General features: G+C 41.1%; 1 protein-coding gene across 5 annotated transcripts in view; it reads left to right on the top strand.

Moving 5' to 3' along the window:
- Window positions 1-20,666, top strand: part of frmd3 (FERM domain containing 3) — a 60,938-nt gene that overhangs the window by 32,684 nt on the left and 7,588 nt on the right. For 3 of the 5 annotated variants that reach the window (XM_037098179.1, XM_037098177.1, XM_037098178.1), the window contains 9 exons: window positions 1,386-1,483; window positions 4,369-4,492; window positions 5,968-6,055; window positions 7,580-7,668; window positions 8,314-8,377; window positions 11,445-11,533; window positions 13,772-13,846; window positions 15,374-15,442; window positions 15,650-15,774. In XM_037098179.1, coding sequence (XP_036954074.1) covers window positions 1,386-1,483; window positions 4,369-4,492; window positions 5,968-6,055; window positions 7,580-7,668; window positions 8,314-8,377; window positions 11,445-11,533; window positions 13,772-13,846; window positions 15,374-15,442; window positions 15,650-15,774 — 821 coding nt within the window. Of the gene's footprint in view, window positions 1-1,385; window positions 1,484-4,368; window positions 4,493-5,967; window positions 6,056-7,579; window positions 7,669-8,313; window positions 8,378-8,736; window positions 8,773-11,444; window positions 11,534-13,771; window positions 13,847-15,373; window positions 15,443-15,649; window positions 15,775-20,666 lie in introns of all 5 variants that reach the window. The other 2 variants (XM_037098176.1, XM_037098175.1) reach the window with 1 other exon arrangement.

Genomic DNA, 20,666 nt, shown 5'->3' with positions numbered 1-20,666 from the left:
CCTTTTGTTGGCCTGTAGAAAAGAAACTGGTTGAATTAGTTTAAGCTAATAAAGCGTTTTTACAAATAAGTATTTAGTTCAAGTCTGATGCGTTGATCAATAATAGGTTCTCCTTCACCTGACATTTCCACCTTAAATCAATTGCAACACTTCATTAATGCTCGCTGGTAAAGCACCGCTAATATACATCAGGCTGTAAGTAATGAGAGGGAACCACCTTCTTCTGATAATCGGTAACAAAAGTCGATTTCTGGAGGTCTTGAAAACAAATCTCCTGTTATCTTGGGAAAACTACATTTGTTATTCTGTGGTAATGACTTAAATAATTTATGATCTCAAGAAAACATTTAGAATTTAACTGGTTATCACAAGAAAACTGAGGAGATAATATTCTTGACACATGTCCGTAAGAGACAACATTAAAAGTGCAAGTAGTTTGTCATTTGGTTGAGTTCAGCTCAGCTGTAAAAGTTTTCTGCATGGATGATGATTGATTGATGATCCCCTGGTGAACAGTCAGAACACTGCTGACCGACACAAACTGAACCTAAACAGTAAATGAGAATGGGAATAACAAACCTCAGAGTGGGAGAGGACGAGACAGAAGCAGAGGGGAAGGAAAAAGACGAGAGTGAGAAACTGACAAACTGGGAAGATGGAATAAATGTTGTTGTAGTTATTACAGCTGATTTTATATAAACTGTATTTATTGACCAAAAAACAGACAAATTAAATCTTATATGACAGGAGAGTTCAGATGAAGGACTTCCTGTAACATAAAAACCACTAAAAGAGACCAAATAAGATCGAGACAGGAGTTCAGGTAGGGAAACAGACAATGGGAAGACAGAAAGAGGGAGAAAACGTAAGGGAACAAAATAAAACGCAGCCGAGAAGCTCACGTAAATATAGACAGCTGCGGTTTTTCTAATGTGAAGAACCGCGGCACAGCGACACACTCACTGTCTAAAACTATTTAGATACAGCGGCGAGCTTTTCACTCCATGCGTGCCGAAACTTGCCTCCATTGAAGCTGTTTCCATAGTAACTACAGTACCAGTCGCTGCTGTATGGTGGTTGTTCCCATAGCGATACTCTCTCTAACTGCCATAGTAACACAGCTTGACCATTCAGATCATTAAACATCAGGAAGCATTTAATATGAAGACGACAGCAGTGGCTCTCATTTATAACGTCTGAGTTATTGTATCAAACTTTACATAACGAAGAGTCATTTTACAAGATAAATACTAGACGTTTTTCGATGCATACTAAGTATTTTGTGCTCTGCTGCAGCCTCAGTGGAGATCGAATGAATGTTTTATTCGAGTGACATTTAGTGGCATTGTGGGTTTATGTTTGTGTGTGCGTCTGTGTGTCTCCAGGTATCTGCTGTACCTGCAGCTGAAGAGAGATATCTACCACGGTCGACTCCTCTGCCCTTTTGCTGAAGCTGCATATCTGGGAGCCTGCATCGTACAGGGTGAGGCCCAGAGACGCTGGTGATCCAGCAACGTTTTACAGTTTAATCCCACCTGACAGTTATTGTATTTGATTTGGAAGATTTACACATGGATAAGAGACACAGCACTAAAGGGGTTTCCTGTTTCTTTTAGCTATCTTTGTTGTGTTCTCCACGTTAATTATGCAGTCTACAGTGGTTGATTTATAGCCTACCTGACAGTAGTGATGATCTCTGGCAGACACACAGGCTACTGCTTGTATCCCAGATTTTAATACTTTATTTTAGTTTCAGATGGAAGACAGAAGAAGATTGCACTGTGCATGAGCCCAAGTCTTAGATCCCAAATGGAAATTAATTATTACTGTTATTACTGCTTGCTCTGCTTCTGTCCTCTAGCTATGGTGGGAGTAGCAACAATCTCAGGGTGGCTTTTATGATATAAAGAACTCATTTACAGATCAGGATTCGATTGCTGAAGTAGACTTAAATGTAAAGATATATGCAGTGCCAGACCTTGAGAAATGGCCCAATATGGCCAGGAAACAAGAGAAGTCCCGTCCAATTGGAAGCAATCAGCTCCTGTAAACAGGAAGTCACTGGCATTTTAAGTGGTCAAAAGTGACACTTTTAGGGTCCCATTACTTTAAACTTACAGGCTAATACTTTTATTAACGTAGGTGAGAATTTGTTTTATTTCCATACTTGAGGAATAGCCTGCATGGGTAGACCTATGCTCATGTTTCAGAGTTAGCTTGAGTTAGCTAGCATTAAATTAGTTAGAGAATACATGCTAATATAGACTAAAATTATGATTATCGAACTGATGCTATGAAATAGTTGTTTTAGTTTCTTTTTTAACATCTGTTTTGATTTAGTGATGTTCAACAATACATTTTCACTTAGATAACGCCCATGTCATAGACTAGAGCTGGTGCAGCTAGCTAAAGAGCATCAAGCTAACTCTGGCAGCCAAACATTTTTCTGATCTGATGTAGCTAATTATCTTGGATGTTTTTAGCCTTTGGTGGTTTGAAAATTGGAGTTCACATTTAAGTTAGGTTTGATATTGTCTGTTTCATGTTATCTCTTTTAATTACTCTTATAAATGAACACATTTTATATTATCAAGCTAACGTTAGCTGTGTTTTTGCTTCTGCTAGCCGATTGTAAATATTTTGTAACAACTAATTTCTCTGTGAGAACTATGTAGTGTTGAGCAGTTTTGATTTAATTATGAGTAACATTAAATCTCCACTTAGAAACACTTAGCTCATGTCATGGTTAGGCTAAGTCTGAAGGCTTAGCGCAGTTGGCTAAAGAGCATCAAGTTAACTCAGGCAGTCAAACCAGTCACTCCATTTTTCTGGTCTCGTCTGCCTTGTTAACCAGCTACATTTCTTGTCAACACACTTGTGTTGTAATCCTACATTTCATACTATGGCACCATGTATATGGACCACTGGGAAAAGGAATAATAAAGACATTTTCCTTCAGTTAATTAGCAGTAACAGCTAAATGTCGAATCACAGTGCGGAGCTTCTTGCCTTAATATGGATTAAGTGTGGAATTAGCTGAGCTGTATCATAGAAATGAACCCTTCTGGCTGATACACAAGTCGCTGAACTGTGCAAACACTCTCTGATTGGCTCGTATCCCCAGAGAGCAGCGTCTGACTGGCTGCGTTATCTCGACCCAGGGCGCGTCTGCAGCGTATCATTGGCTGCTCTGATTAACAAGGGCAGGTCCCACTTAGTCGGAGTGTTGATTACGTTTGAGAATAGGTTGAGGATTATTGTTTAATTAAACTCCAGGCTAGTATTTGATTTAACCTTTTTTCTTTTCTTTTTTTTACGATTGCTAATGAAGAAATGGATTTAAAATAGAAATTAGTGTCTGTTAGGACTTTGGACTGGATTCAATAAGGAAAATGTAAATCTATCTCGCTAATGGGTTTGTTCACTTATGGGAATAAAAGTATAATGAAAAAGATCTCTCTTGAAGTCTTTGTTCGGGCCTGAGCAACCAGAACATTTGCTGATGGCACAAAGCTGAAAGAGAAATATGCTATCTTTAAAACAACTATCGTATCTGGTCATTGAATATAAAGCTACAACAAACACCTTGTTAGCTTAGCATAAAGACTTGAAACTGGGGGGAACTGATTTGTTGTCTGTTGACAACCAACAGAAACTCTGCTCCTGACCAAGAAATCATTTTTTTTTGGATAAGCAAACCGGCTGCTGACTCAATCTTTATATTTACTGCACAGACTATACCAGACCAGGAATTAAAAGGGAAACATATTTGACAAACCCAGAACAGATGTCCAGAACAGTTCTCCAAATATACAGATGAATTATAACATTACATTTCTTTAGGTTCAAATTTGTCGTGACACTGTGCTTATGTCCTCAGGAAAACATTGTGTTTTGGCTTAAGAAACCTGTTTTGCTGGTATGTCCTGAGGTCTTGTTAAAAACAACTGGATGCATTTCTTTTTGCAAGTACCACTGGAGGAAGTTGTTCAAAGACCTCCTTAAAGATACTGAGTTTGGCTATGCTAACAAACGTTGAAACTCTTTGTGGTCACTTGTTGCCTGTAAATCCACCACCTCCACCTCCACCTCCCATTATGAAATCAGGTAAATAACTAAAATGTACTATGAACGTGATATGACATGTAGCCAGTGACACTGACACATTTCTGGTGACTGGTCCTGTATTTGCCACCAAATCAAGTCATAAAAACAACAAACAATAACATGAAAAAGCCATTTGAAACACCAAACTCTACATCACAAGGTGAGTTTCCCAAAATGTTATGGTACAGTAAATTGACTGTGTTGATTGTTTAAATGACCTTTTTAGATCATCTTCACACTGATATCATTCTCTGTCTTCAGCCGAGCTCGGGGACTACGACCCAGAGGAGCACCCGTCAGACTACATCAGAGACTTCAAGCTGTTCCCTAAACAATCCCTCAAACTGGAGAGGAAGATTATAGAAATACACAAGAACGAGCTCAGGTAAACACCATGTGTGTGTTTCCGTGTATCTGGTGGGGGTTGTGCGCTGTCTGGAGCTGCATCTCTGTCATCGGTTCGCTGTTTAATTTTCGGTGACAGGCGCGGATGCTCACTCCTGTGATCTCTGTTTTCAAAACACGCTGCGGAGACAATTTTCTCCTCTGCAGACAATAAAGCTCTTTTCTGTCGTCCTGGCTGGAGACACAATTGGATGATACCCAGAGATTTGTGCCTCAGCGCACTGCAGAAGGTATTCCAGTTTAAATCCAGTTCAGAGCAAATAAAAACTGAAATTAATTTGCAGAGGAATGAGCATGAATTATTTATTGTCGAGCTTGTTTTGGACACCTTGCTTGTTAGTGCAGGATTTTCTGAATTTAAATTTCCAATGAAGATCAAACCTTGCAGCCAGGATGGATGTTAGTACATCCACACCTGATAAATTAGATGTTCTCTGCTTGCACAAGGTGATAAATTGGCTGTGGAATTAAATCGCAATACAAGGAGAGAAACTAGATTAAAAGCAACATTAATGCACCCAGAGATTTCTGCAGAAAAATAAAGATGATAAATGCAAAAAAAGAGAGAAAAATATGCTAAACTGTTGCCCCACTCTTACTCTGCACAGACAGAATACATTCCCCTCATCGTAAGATCACATGGTTGACAGAAATGTATACACAAACCCCCTCCCTCTGGTTGTTTGTGTGTATTTGTATCATCACTGCAGCTCCTGAATTATGTTATTAGGGTTTCATGACCGTCACACTCACAGCGATTACAGAACATCAAAGACAAATCCTTCATTTCCCTCAGCACAGAGGCAGATGATGCAAAATGCCCTCCATCTGCCCCGACGGGTCCAACGAACAGGATTAACAGCATGTATGTCACCGCCGAGCTGTCAGAAGAGGACTTCAGGTGGTTTGCGCGCGTCTGTGAGATGTATTTTCAAAGTCACGCCTTTCTTACATGGGGGTTTACCGCTTCCCTCCATGTGTACGTAGACAGAGCGTGTGACGCCAGAACAATTTTAACGTTGATTTATGTGGTCCGGAATCAGGACGAGCAGCCGCGCACGTAAATCGGTTTACTTTACGGCTCTCCGATTAATGAGCGAGTAAACGCCTCGACACCCCCCAACGAACACGATGCCACTCTGTTTCCTGCAAAGATGATAAAAAAAACTGAGCCAAATGTAACGACTGTAATAAGTGCTCAACTAGAATCAGGCTCACATGGGATTTCCAAGCTGCTACTGTATGTGAGCACAATAATGAATAAAAACATAAATCAACTGTTGATTATAACTGCCATCTTTTTCACTCATGGGGAACCAATATTATGAAGATCAATTAAATCAACACAAAGGCATCACTGTTGCTGGTCTCATAACCAAACACACAGAGACACTCTGTACACAGCACCAATGTGTTGATGTTTACACCTTCTCCTCCTCTTCTTCTCTCTTTTAGGGGGCAGTGTGCTGCGTTTGCAGAGTTGAACATGCTCCAAAGGGCCCACAGCCTTGAAACATATGGAGTTGACCCTCACCCGTGCAAGGTAGCGTTAGAGGACTCACACTGTACCTCTGATCAAACAATTATCCTCCTCGTCTCAGTTATTTACTTATTAACTTAGCAACTGGTTTATTGTTGCTATAAGTCAGTATGGTAGTTGCTCTGATCCTGTGATGGTGCAACTTCTTTTTCCACTTGTAACAGTTATTGTTACAGGATGGGCACAATTCTCTTGTATGTCATGAAGTTACACTATAACTACAACACTATTGTATGTTTATTATTCTTAAGAGGGCTCTGTGTAACAATTTGTAGCAATTTACACTTTTTAATCACTTTTTTTGTGGCCATAGGTGAGCCAGTTATAACGTGAAGTGACGCCTTCCCCAACCAAACTCTTTCCGTAACCCAAAGAGTTTGGTTGTCTGTGGAAGATTTGTTTCATTGATCATAGATTTATCTGCAACAGCCCAAAGGATGTGAATTTATGTACGTCTCAGTGTCTCTCTGTGCTGCGCTAACAGTGAGCAACAGTAGCTAATGTTTAGCAGCAGAGAACGACCAGCTTCCACAGAGCTCCTTTAAATTATGAACAAAACACATTTCGGGGGTCATTACCGATTTAAAGCTCTATTCAGTTGCAGCCGTTCTCACCTGTCCTCTGCACCCTTTGCTTGTTTGCCCCTAATCTGCATATTAAACAGATGAATATACACATGATAAACTTTACTAAGGAGAAGAGTGATGATTGGGTGAGTGGGAGGAGGTCAGCTGCTACTTTACAACATTTCACTGGCGAACAAAAGAAGCTTTCTGGAATCAATATTCTTATTGATCCGTTAGAGAGAGGATTTCAGGGAGGGCTTCAGCAAGTTAATGTCCCTGACCTCCATCTTTATACTGTTAATACTGTAAATCTTTACAGTGCTGCTGTTGGTACTGTGGTTCAAATACTGCTTGTACTTTATCCTTGGTGTTTCTCTTGTAGCGTTGTGATGAATGTACCAGTCTGAATCTGATAGCAAAAAGTAATATTTTACAATATCTGTTCATCCTCGAAACAGAGACGCCCTCCCTCAGCCAGCCGTATCGCAGCACGCCACGCTGATTAACAAGATATTTAAATTCGGTCTTTTCGAGAGGGTTCTCTTTATCTGCAGCTGTTTTTAATTTAGTTTGCTGGAAGTGGCTGCTACTGCAGCGTCATGTCCATTCAGACGCGGGGAAACACAGAGAGCGGAAGAGCAGCAGGAGAAAGGAGGTCTGCAGACAATAAGCAGCGATATGGTGTGTGAGTGACAGGAACATATTGTGCTCAGAGGTGATATACGCCTCATTTTGTCTCGGCGTGTCAAACTGAGTCTACCTGCTCTGTGTTTCCTCTCCCTCATCCCGATGCCAGCCGCTGCAAATTGTGGGGTTTGACATTTGAACCAAACAAGTGATTTTGTGTAGGAGCCACTACCGTGGAGATTATTAAGGGCCCACTCGCCTCCCCGCTGTTAATCAACCTGTGTCCCACGATGTCCTGCGTCTCACCCTGCGTGTTGTTTTTGTGCGTTTGCAGGATTTCACCGGCTCAACGGCCTTTCTCGGGTTCACTGCCACGGGGTTTGTGGTTTTCCAGGGAAACAAGAGGATCCACCTCCTCAAATGGTACAAACGTGTCACTTATTCTTGTTTATCAATCGTAATCAAATCTAACCTCAACACGCTCTCCCTCTGGGTTTTCTCTCAAAGGGAGCTATAATCTTAACTAATCAATTTAAAGTGATGGTCTTTCATTAAAGGTGCTGTATGTACAAATTTTAGTTGAAAACATACACAAATTATCTACAATTATCAACAGTGTGTGAAGAAATGTGTGTAATCTACTGAAGTTAGCATGCTAACCAGTTAGCCAGGTCCATGCTGAGCACCAATAATCCCCCAGTGCTTCAAGCTCAGAGTCTAAACCTCTGAATAAAGACAATTTATAGCATCAGGAAGAGTATTTTACACCCTTTATGTAAATTAAAGTAACAATACCTCTGCATTCAGAGTTGTACTTGAGTAAAAGTACACAAGAATAAAGAACAAAGTGTATTGTAGATATACTGAACTGATGTAAATATTATGTTATTAGATAATTATTTGTCAGCCTTTAATGTTGCAGCTGGTCAGGGCTGATAATAACTTATTATTAGCTATATGTTCAAAAGTAAACAAAGATTTCTTTCAGTATCACTAATCTCAGCTGTTATTGTCATTTGTCTTTAACAGTGATCAGGTTCAGGTGTTTTAATCTGTGTGTCTCTGCAGGAACGACGTTAGCAAGCTGAAGTTTGAAGGAAAAACGTTTTACGTCATCGGGATCCAGAAAGAGGTGAGCGCAGCGTCCTCCTGCATGCACTTTCTCCTCTGCAGGGTGAAAAAAACAAAAACAAAAGAATAAAATGTGCTGTGTAGTTTCCTCCATCACGATGATGAGTTGTGTAGTTTCTCGTACTGAAGTCGTCATCATCGTACTGACCTGTTAGATCCCAACCTCTAACATTTGTGTAGATGCAGAAATATTGTCTGTTGTGTGTTAACGTACTGTACATCCTTTATGCTCTCTCCTCCTGTCTCCTTTCTCCCCCCTTTTTCTCCATCTGTGTAATGGTTACATCTGATAAATGTGCTTTGAAATTGTTATCCTGTCCACCATCACACACACACTGTATATGTGTGTCGCTGTTTCAGATCTCCTTAACAGGCAGGATGCACTGTAACAGGATGGTGGGTGTGTTACGACTAACCTCCTCACTCACGTTATGTGTCGACTGTGGCCCAAATATGAGACTCCTTTCGCTGCATCCGGGACAAACAGCAAGTTAGATAAACATCTGACACCGACACAGACTCTTAATACGCTGTGCTGAAAAACAAACAAAGGGCGAGGTGTCTTGCATTTGGGACACACGTTTTCATCTGTACGCTCGATGTTTGTCATCCGGAGCTGTGGTAGATTCTGAGCAGCGATTTTATTCCTCACACATGAAGGTGGATTAACGCATTAACTCATGTTGATTCAGTCAGAGTCGCCTTAAAAACACACTGTAGTCAAAGCCAGGTTGCTCTTTAATCTACCAATCAGCCGATCAAATCAGAAGAAGAAGCTCAAACCAGCTCCCTCATCGTCTTTGCTTAACCTGTCAGTCTTGTCCACTTGTCTGTCTGTTTGGCAACTCATGAATGGCTGAAGATGCAGTTTTATCTTTGTGTTTCTGTCTCTTCTCTCTGTGTGTAAACATAGTCATCACTGGTGAGTAAATACAAGTGATAACAGCAGCACCAAACATCCTTAAAATCCTTAATTTTGATGCCTCTCCCCACAGTCCTCCAGCCCTCACCTCACTTTATGATTGGAGGAAACCTTTGTTTCATCTTTTCATCGTTTTGGTTGTTCAGTGTCATGTGTGTCATGTTGTTTCATGTAGTTTTAGGTCATTCATTTTATTTAACTTAGTAGTATTTTTTAGCTCATGTGTGCAAACATTCATTTTGAGTCTACATCAACCAAAAATATTTAGTTTGATTGTTAAAATTTCTGTTTTAATCCTCCACCTGTTCGACTCCTGCTCATACTCTCATCGTCGGAATAAGCTTCATAGCGCCGTTATACGTAAACTGTTTATGATTATGATTAATAATCTATAGTTTATGTATAACGTTTCCATGTCTTGTAGTCAATGTTAGAAAAGTGCCGATCTCTTCATTTTTGACTGTGTCCTTATGTGTGTGTGTGTGTGTGTGTGTGTGTGTGTGTGAGAAAGAGAGAGTGTGTGTGTGTGTGTGTGTGTGTGTGTGTGTGTGTGTGTGTGTGTGTGTGTGTGTGTATTTACATAACATCTGTGAAGACGTTTCACTGTATTTTATAGGGACATGATGTGAAGTGTGTTTGTGCGACAGGTCACTGCATGGATTCACTGTTTCACCTTCACCTCTGTTGTTCAGCCTGGAGCACTTTAACGTAACTGTCCCACTTTGAGCTGATGGCAACTCTTCACAGATTTAATACATTTGATTTAAACGTTTCCTAAACAGCAGTTTATTCTGTTTCATCATATTCCTTGGTTACAGTCAGGGAGCGTTGTAGTACTAAAGACCGGCCTCTCTTTTACTCAGCCTGGTCTCTGCAATTTACTTCAAGACCATGTCAAGACCACAGAAGCAGGACCTTCAGTGTATTTTAACACTAGAATCATTGTTTCATACATTGAGTAATCAATGATGGTTTCTTTTAGAAGAAAAGAGTTGCCCCAAAAAATCTCTTGCCCGCACAGGAGTTTGGTGCAACGTGTCAGAGGGGTGTTGAATTCAGCTCCTTCAGTTGTTTGCTCATAGGAAACAAAGTAAAATCCCTCACATATAAAATTCACCTCTGCAATGCTTTTGGATTATTTCATCAAGACAGGAATGGACATAGCGCTGGTCTTGGTCGTGACTTGGTCTCGGTTTCGGGGGTCTTGAATACTACAACACTGCCTTTTTGGTGTTCCAGAGTAGAAATAGATTTTAATTTAACTGTGTTTAACATTACGCCAGGGTACAGCAGTTGAAAACTTGCTTTAAACTTAGCGAACTTGTTTCTGTAAATGCTGTTCATACTTTATTTAGCCTTGTACATTTAGACTTATGTCTTCAGAGTTAATTCAGCATGCGTCTAAAAAAGCACTTCTGCATGTCAGCCAAAGTGGGACTCAAGACGATTTGTAAATAATATTTAAACATGCAGTTCTGGTACTTTCACACACACGCACACACACACACGCACACACACGCATGGCTACTGAGCACATGTGTGTAAGTCACACCTACATACTGTACCTACTATCACTGATGTGTGACACTGAGGGGGTTGAGCAACACAGCTGACTTTAGGAAGAGGAACGAACAGGATCAGTGCACAGCTGATGTTCTCCGGACCGGCTCGTGATTCCAATCTTCTTCTCAAAAAACAAACAAACAAACAAAATATTTTTCAGTTTGGTTTGTCACAGTTGTTCCTGTTTTACAGTAACTCACCCCCATTTTATTGATCTCCTCTCTCACTCACCCTTTACCCTCGTTGTCGAGAGGCATCGATCTGGTATCTCGTATTACCAGGCACACAGGCCTGAAAACGAGACATTTACAGGAATAAATCCCTCCTCCTCCTCCTCCTCCTCCTCCATAAAGACCCACGTTCTGCAAGCTACAAGCTCTTTTACTGCTGACCGCTTCAGTCAAACCACTATATCTGTCCCACATGTTGCTAACCTTACTGCTCTGGGTCTGTGGGTCAGCGTTTTGCGCAGCTCCCTCTCGTTGTGTTCAGCACTTCTCTTGTCCTTATTCACACATAATCTCATGTATCATCCTCACCCGCCTCTCTTTCTCTCTGTGTCTTTGTCCTTTTTTCCGTGCAGAAGAAACTGGTGTTGACATTTCACACCTCGACCCCTGCTGCGTGTAAGCACTTATGGAAGTGCGGGGTGGAGAACCAGGCCTTTTACAAGTGCGTCTACACACACACACACACACACACACACACATCTACACATTTTTATTTAAGCTGCTCTTGAACTCAGAAAGGTCACTCGCAATTCACATGATCCACCATAAGTCCGCCTTGACGTCTCGGGTAACAAAATGCACATCAATGGAACAAAGTTAACCAATTTTTTTATACCAACAAAGAAATATCTCCATGTGCTATGTTTGCCGAATTTACAAAAATTCCCGGATAGTTAAGAATGTGTTGTAGACAGTGTTTCATGAAGTTTCTTCAGTTTCTCTTCACTCAACAACTCATTAAATTGAGCAACTTTTGAACGGAGTCTGGGGATTTTTATCTCTGTACACGAGAAATGTTCCTGTATTGGTTGCTGTTTGCTGTATTTGTAGAATTTGACTTTTTTCCTCTACTTATTTATTGAAAATGGTGAAATCTGTTGAAAATCTGGAAAAAAGAATTAAAGAATTTGTTCCCATGCAGCCCAAACCAGCTCCAAATGTGTTCAGGGTGATCAGATCTCAAACGTGTCCTCAATGCGTCCTGGGGGTGTTCACACCTGCACTTAGAGCTGTCCACTCGAGATCAGTTTACTCAGGATGGATGTTGACAGCAGGTCTGAACAGCCGCAGAGACACTTGAGACTGAGCTGCATTATTCCACCACACAATGAATAGTTAATGTTGTGGGTAAATAACCTACTTAGATGCATTAGACTTAATGAAGAACATAGAATTATCATATGATAATCATATAATATAAAACATGGCACCAATTCAATTATTTCTGCGGTTTTTAAAAATATCTAAACCAAGTGCCTAAATTTAGCTGTCTTTCTCGTGCCCATCTGCGGCTCTGCTTCACTCTGCTGCTGTCCTGCAGTGGGGAGCAGCTGATCGCTCCGAGGCCGTCGCTCTGAATATTGACTGACTATTGACACTGCCGGCGTGTCAGGAATGGAAACAAGCTCGGGGACGATGGCGAAAGTGAGAGAACGGAGACTAGCTTTCGTCTGAGGTCATGGTTGCGTCAAGGTCGCGAGGAAGCATATTAAATGGAGTCTTTGCCTCAGTCATCTCAATCAGGAAGCTGTCAGACCCGTGATCACGTTCCTTATGTATGTAACAGTTTCACACAGACCTGAACCGTTTGTCCTTCTTTCGCCTCCTCCTCTGAGCACAGAGAAGAGATCATAAGCCACGTGACTGATGTCTGATATGCTGTTCCATAAACTGCTGGCCCAAGGTCAAGAATGAACTAATCTTTAAGTCAGCAAGCAGAGCTGAAACGATTCTTTTTCGGGAGAGGGTTGGGGTTCAACATGATTTTAGATTTTATTTTTCGAGGCTCCCAAGACTTTAAGACTGCATCCTCAGGAGCGCTCTTAGCGTCTTATGTACGCAGTCCAGTGGACAACTGAGATAAGGAGGCAGTGGAACGGGATGAGAAGAACCGCCAGGTATTAACATCTGCACAGATGTGACGTAAAGATCTCAGGTTGAAGGAGGTGAGAAGGTTTGAGAGAGGAATTGGAGGTTGCTTCTTGAGTTATATCTTCACAGTGCCCTTCCTCCTCCTCCACACTGTCAGTCCACCCCTCACTTTTACCACAGCCCTTATTCCCCCTTTATGTTCAATCACTTAATTTCTGTTCTATTTGCTGAATACTTGTTTATTTCCCTCATACATTGAGCTACTTTGTGCTGTGGATGTCATCTCCCTTAATAGCACATAAGAAAGCTTGCAAAAGAAGCCAAAGTCATAAAAGCTTTCTGATGATAGCCCCTCGCTAGACATCTTAATGACAGCAGCTCATGTGTCTGTGAGAGGCGGACAGACGGGGAGTGGATGTCATATCGGATGTCAGACGAGCATCGAGTCGCTTAATCAAATTAGTGCGAATTGAGTTTGTAAATGGCAGCCAAGCGGAGCTGCTGTCTCCGTCTCTATCTGTCTCCATCTCTATCTCGCACTGAGCGGAGCGAGCAGAGATGTGTGCATGTGCTCCATGCAGATCTGCTGCTCTGGAGTTTCTCATGATAAATGATCCCCAAACCAAACATGAAGGTTCGACCTGCAGCAATAACTTTTGCCTTGAAACGCCTTCCCCTTTTCTGCTTACCAAGGATGAAGTCTGTGCTCAGGAACTCACTGCCAAGCCACTTCACTGTCAGAGGCTTTGTTATGACGAAGTTTCTTTGTTTGAACCTCTTTGTGTTTCTTCCTCCCTCTCTCTGACAGGTGTGCAAAGTCAAGTCAGATAAAGACAGTTTGTAGCAGTAACATCTTCTTCAAAGGCAGCAGGTTCAGATACAGGTGAGACAGTATTCCTACTGTTTGTCTTTTTTACAGACAATACAATGATGACAGGCAGCATTTTGACTCTTACAGATGTCCTAAAGGGAAGTTGGCGGGATCTGTGTGTGTGGCAAGAGTGTGGAAAAAGTAGAGTCACAAGAGAGAAAGTGATATAATAATATAATAATAATATAATAATATAACCAGTGGCAGCAGGAGTCGATGCAAAGATACAGAGTCAGATTTTAAAAGGCAAATTCACCCACATTTCATCAGCAGGTCTACACTAGACTATGTCAGACCCATCGCCATGCTGTAGATCAGCATGCTGCGTCTCCCCTTCTTACATGAGCACCTACATCCAGCTTGGTGTTTGTTCGTGTGATTTACCGACCCTAATATCACAGCAAAGCCTCTGTATAAGTCTGTTATTGGAGCCGTGTTAGCCCTGATTCTCCTCTCAGACAAAGCTCTTTAGCGGGCTTACCCTTCGGTCCGCTCCATTTCATCAGCTAGCTAAAGCAGTTTGGCTTAAGGGCTCAACGATGGCTAACAGCATATTGTGGAGTTTGTTCTGAAATATGGGAATTGGTCATTTATGCAAACAGGTCCACGAATGAAAGGCGATATTCTTGAAGCAGAGCAGAGCAGAGCAGGGTTCTCTAGAGAACTCGTGGTCGATCGGTTGAATATTGCAGCACACAGTACTGATGTCCTTTGCACTATCAAGCGCATGTCTACCACTCCAGATGTCTCAATTCAGCCCTCTAATTTACGACATAACCATCAATCTCAGCAACAACAGCTTAATGGGATGGTGGAGCCTGATGGCTTGAAACACAGTCCAGAAACTCCAGTCGCCCAACAATCGGACTAATGGAGCTGCTGACCCGGCTGGCAGGAAGCTGCCGCCCAGAAACAGACTACAATTACAAATGTTTCTCTTCTGACACACAAAATATGAGTCTGAGGAGGTCAAGTGGGTCTGTACAAGTGACAATTTCACACTTACTCTCTTACAGACCTACTTTTTACACAGTCATAATCTGTAAGTGTTACTTGTTAGCTGCTTTTACATAGTCTGAGCTTTAAGGATGGTTTTGCTGTTGTTTTAATTGATTTCAGATGATATATATTTGTAATTTTGAATGGGAAATAGACTTATTACAGTAATTGTACAATGGTTCCACCCATGTGTCTTCCTAACAGTAAGCACATTTACATGCCCACTAATATCCTGGATTATGTGGGCTATGTTTTGCAAATGTAAACAGTTTATCCCAGTTTTAGAGACCTGCAGCCCTTTGCCCTGTTTTGTAAATCCTTAATATACTACCTGGAGCCCTCCGATAGAGATCAGTATTCTATAGCATGTAAACACCTTACTCATCTTTTCTTTCTAATGGCTAATCAAGAAACACCTTCAGACAGATACGTATTATATGTATACATATCCTAATTAAAATGAAAAACAGAATGAGGCTCAAAACATGATACTAATGCACCTGTAAAGGCACTGAATAACCGTGTGTCTCTCCTTGTTAGTGGAAAAGTAGCCAAGGAGGTGATCGAAGCCAGTTCTAAGATTCAGAGAGAGCCGCCAGAGGTGTGCAGGTAAGTGACGAATCACCTGCACTCATTCACTCAGTAAGAAAACAGTCATTAAAACGGATGGATTGCTTCTTTACAGTAATATCACACTGCTGAGAAATTACACATGAAAGGTCAAACAGAGTAGTGCTTTGTGCAGACATCCTTTCACGATGTACCTGAACGCGACTCACAAAGCAGTCAGTGAGGTTCTTGTCTGTGTTTTTCCAGAGCCCAGTTCGGTCAGAGTCGAAGTTATAACTCTCTGAGCCATAAAAACCTCATCATGAACATGGAGCCGCTGGTACCTGCGCTGCCCTCCCCCAATGAGTACGAAGAGACGGCCACAGAGAACGGTAGGACATCACTTTAATTCATTCACCATTAACTTGCTGCACGTTAGCGGTCATATTAGTGGCGTATTGGCCATTTATTAGTCATTATAAAGCGTTACGTGAAGAATATGTTCCACATATTAAAGTGAGTTCATGTTCATAACTAATTCACTAGCAGATCTGTGTGGTTTATTAAGTGTCAAACTACTGGTGAATTAGTGATGAGACAGACCTATTAGGGAACATATTCTCACTTAGAAAGACGATGGAAATACAGTTTATAATGTCTAAGTCATCCATGATTTAAAGGTCCAGTATTACCATTTTTCCATATTTACTTATTTACTGTAGGAAAAAGAGATACCAGGATAAACCCCAAAAGGCAGGAAATGCAAACACAAGCAGACACACGCCAATGGCCTCCTGCCACAGGCCTCTGGAAAGTCACATGGTGTCTCCCTCGTGTAGGAAGCAGCACACATGCACAACCCTCAGACAGAAAGCGTTAATTGAGCAGCTGATGCTCCCATCCCTCCATCAGTCCTGTCTCCCTGGAGACACCAATTGCAGCGTGCTAAAAATACCCTTCCCATGATCCTCCCTGAGTTCACCACCATGCCTGCGCCATGTGTCTGCCTCTGTGTGTGTTTCAAAACGAAACGCCTTGTTGACCTCTCGGAAACAGAGGCATGGACCCAGTTTTTTAAATATCATGAAGGGAAACTCTGATGGTGTTTCAGTCTTTGTATGATTCTGTGGGCATGTGAGAGCTTGTACTTGTTCCTTCCCCTTCATGTGGGGTACGTGTGAATGACCAGCTGTTGCATCATAAATGCGAAAGTCGAGTACATCGACGCTGTGTGTGTGTGTGTGTGTGTGTGTGTGTGTGTTTTGCAGCTTTTTCCACATTTGAATTTTCACTTTCATCATTTGTAAAAAAACAAAAGTGAATATCATTTGTGTGACTATTACATAATTTGTCCTTTAAAAAAAAATTGCCTTAGACATTAGACATTTAAGCAAAGTAAATGAAGAATATTAAGTGCTCTTTTAAAACATGGTTTATGAACTCAGCATTAAACAGTAAACTACATAAGTCATCAGGCAGACATATTTATCATACAGCATTTGGAAGCAAGAAATGGTTCATTTTACACATTTGTTATTTGCACATAATTTCCTGTTTAATACCTACAAAGTTTCCAGAAATAGTGAAATTCGATACAAAGTATCATAAAATTACAATTACAACACCATTTAAGCCCAAATTAATATTAATTCTATATTTATTTACTCTTAGAGACCAGTAACCAAGTACACTTACTCGAGTACTGCTGTTCAGAAGATTTTCAAGGTACTTTACTTTAGTATTTCCAGTTTTCTGCTACTTAACACTACCACTCCTCTACATTATGGAGGCACATATTGTACTTTTATTCCACTATATTTATTTGACAACTTTAGATTCTGCTTTCTTTGCAGATTGCAGTAGTGTATTTTGAATTTTTTTTTGTATCAGCAACAGGATTTAAAATCAGTGATTCTGATTCTAATTAACACCTCGATAATCAATCAACCCATATTATACAGTATAAACATGCTGTAGGTGTTGATATATGTATAATCTATACACTTGATATCAGAGCTAAGACTTGTACTCAGTGACTTTTCATTTGGGTGGCTTTCACTTTTACCAGAGTAATACATTTAACAAGATATCTTCACTTTAACATAAGTATGAGTTTTTACAGCTCTGTTAGGAACTATTTATGTTGAAATGTCTTCCTGCCTGGTTTTGATTGCAGCTGATTAAAAAGATTCTAGTTAAAGCTTATCGATTAGAGTAAGTGTACTAATCATAACTGTCTAGTTGCTCTATTATTAGCGCTATAATACATAGTTCCTTTTATGAATTTTTGTATGTAGCCAGAGTGGTGAGCTGTATAATGAGGGTGGTTGCCGGAGGTTATTTCAGCTGAGCTATCCATCAGCTGGCCCGTTGACACCTGGCTCAGAGCTGAACTTGGATCAGTTCTCCCCCCCGTGAGAGGGTTGAAGAGCAGGCTCTGTTTTCTTTCCCCTTATGAGGTGATGTGGCCGGGCAGAGTAACACCGCCCGGGAGAAAACGCAGTGAAGCAGCACAGAGTGGATGGTATTCTAAGGCTCTTTCCCCAGGACACAACACTGTGGGTTTTTTAGTGTTTCCCTTGTGACATTTTCCGCATGTTATCGTTATTCTTGTGTCAGTTTTTGTCTCCTTTATTATTCCCGGCACTCACCACTGCACCCTATTATCTGATTGAAACATAAATCTCATTCGTAGGAGAGAGCACAGGGTTAAGGTTACACAAGACAAAAAATGAGCACCGGGGATGGAGAGAGTGGAGTTTAAAGAGATGGAGAGAATACGACAGAGGAAGGAAATGGACTGTAGGGCTGAGAGGATGATCACAAGCTAGGGAGGGATGTTGGATGTCAGGATGTACAGGGAGGGAGAGGTGTGTGTCAGGAGGCAAATGGAAGGTCATATAACAGAGTAGATAATCAAATACACAATATCATCAAAACAGAAACCAAACTATATCAGTCTGACAAATATGACACTGTGATGATCATGTTTTCAGTAATTGGGTTAAATGATTAGAAATCCTTCTCAAGCCGACTCTACATTCAGCTATACTTTCAAAATAAAGCTAGCTGACAAACCTGTTAAGATAATATGACATATTATGACTTTTGGACTTTTATTCTATCATTACAAATGGTCACATATTTGGTTAGGAAAAGATAAAAAGTAAGGAAAGCTTATACTTTGAGTTTAAATGATTAGCTTCAAGGTAAGTGACATACATGTAACTCAGTTGACATTAGTTAAGTAAGATTTTGAGATTTTAGTGTGCAAATCCAACTCGAACTAAAAAAGTGGGACATCCTCATCCACCTCGCAAAGAGCCCTCTCATTACTGTGAAGTTATTGCTGCAGTGTTGTTGTTTTTTCTATCCTTACCCTCCACACACCACTTTATCCTTCACAGAGAGGTACGCCTTTCTTACCTTTTACCTAACGCCTTCCCTCCATCTTCTACACCCCTCCCTCCCTCCTTTCTCCCTCCTCACACATCGACCTGAACCACGATACGAGGCCCTCACATCTCTACCGTACATTCATGCTGTCACGGCATCACTCTCCTCAAACTGCTGATGGACTTCTTCTAACTCTCTCACGCCTCCTCTGACAGAATTTATGGCCTTCCTATCACTTTCTCCAGCCCGTCCTCCTCCTCCGTATCTCTGCCTTCCTCTCATCTTCCTTCATACCATTTAGAGGGAAATCAATTCTTCTTGGCCCAGGGTCAAAGAGCTGCAGCAGGGAGCATCTCGTATGTCTTTGTTGGTTAGTTCGGGAGGGGCAGGAGGTAGTCATCAAATCAAGCGCCTCATGCACCACTGACAGGATACAGGCTGAGTAATGACAGCAGATTCAATTTGATCGAGCCTTGTGTCCTATTTCCACTTCCTGCTGCTCTGTGTTGTATGCTCCTCAATAAGATATAAAGCACTTAAGTTGTTTATTATCTTAAAGATTTTCAACTTTCAAGGGTTGGTAATAAGTCACGAATACTTATCAGTGGACTGAATCTTTAGACTCTCTGTTTAAAACAGAGAACATCCCATCGTTGTGAAAAGATAAAATATTACTTACGACAAACTTTAAGGCTATGGGTGTAATGAGTTTGAGGCTTTAAACCAAGTGGTTTGATTAAAAAAATATGGATGGCGACAGTCAAATGCAGAGCAAAACACCTGCCTTCATAAAGAGCAGTGAGATGCAATGAATCATACAAATCGGGATAATGGCGCACACTTTTAGGCAGTCTCTCCCCGGATGTTCATGATTTTGCACTCGGTTGAACACACTGAAAGTTACAAAAGTAATTCTGGGAGGAACTGTGAATAAAAAAAATAAAAGATTTCCGAGCAGCACTCAGCCAAGGTCCAACAATCCCCTTCATGTCAATCAAGCCTAATCCGATATCAGACTTGACAGCTACATTTTAAACCACCAGTAGTTCCTTAACCATTTCATCATTTAAGCTCGCCAGATCTCACAATGTTAAAGGAAGGGAGAAGTCATTCCTGGATCCGTCCCCATATCCAGATCCAATCCAAAAGGTGATGGGGTCTGTTCTTTTTCTGTAATCCTGCAGACAATCCAAGTAACAAAAAAACAAATTCACACAGATGAAAACATAACCTCCTTGATGTAGGCGATTAAGAAGTATCTTGGGTAAGAAGTTCAAATCCTTCTAATGCTTTATAGGTGTTATTGTTGGATTGGGCTTCTGGATAATTACAGAAATGAGTCCTTTCCCCTCTGGCAGGAAGGAGACAGCGATTTGAACTCTCTCTATTTTACTTCTTACAAAAACACTTCTGTCCCTTTTTTGAGTGACCGTGAAACAGCATATTTTTCCCAAAATAGTTTCACATATATCCCAGTCAAACACTGACTGTTTTAAGAAGGCTGCTGCAAGGACTTTGGGATAAAGTGTCCTGGAGATGGTCTTGGATCACCGTCTATATTCAGAGCTCTAATCTCCACCATTAGAGAGGAAATAGGAAGCTGACCCAAGGTCTGCGCTGACCTTGTTCTGTTTGTACAGCCTGTCCTCTTCTTATCTCCCAAAATCCATACACACACACGCATGCACACACACAAACACACACACGCACACAAGACTTACTTAGGTCACTTTCGGGGTAACTACATCGACTTAAATTTGTTTTTCTGGATTCATTGCTTCCTCAGTTTTTTTCACCACTTGCCCACAATTAACTGGCTTTGAGTCACATGTCCCTGAAAGTAGCCTAAGTCATACTCACACACATGCCCACACACTGGTCATGTTTT

The sequence above is a fragment of the Acanthopagrus latus genome, chromosome 5 (genome assembly GCF_904848185.1).
Source record: "Acanthopagrus latus isolate v.2019 chromosome 5, fAcaLat1.1, whole genome shotgun sequence".
NCBI classification, from domain to species: Eukaryota; Metazoa; Chordata; class Actinopteri; order Spariformes; family Sparidae; genus Acanthopagrus; species Acanthopagrus latus.
This window is presented reverse-complemented; position numbering and strand designations above follow the sequence as displayed.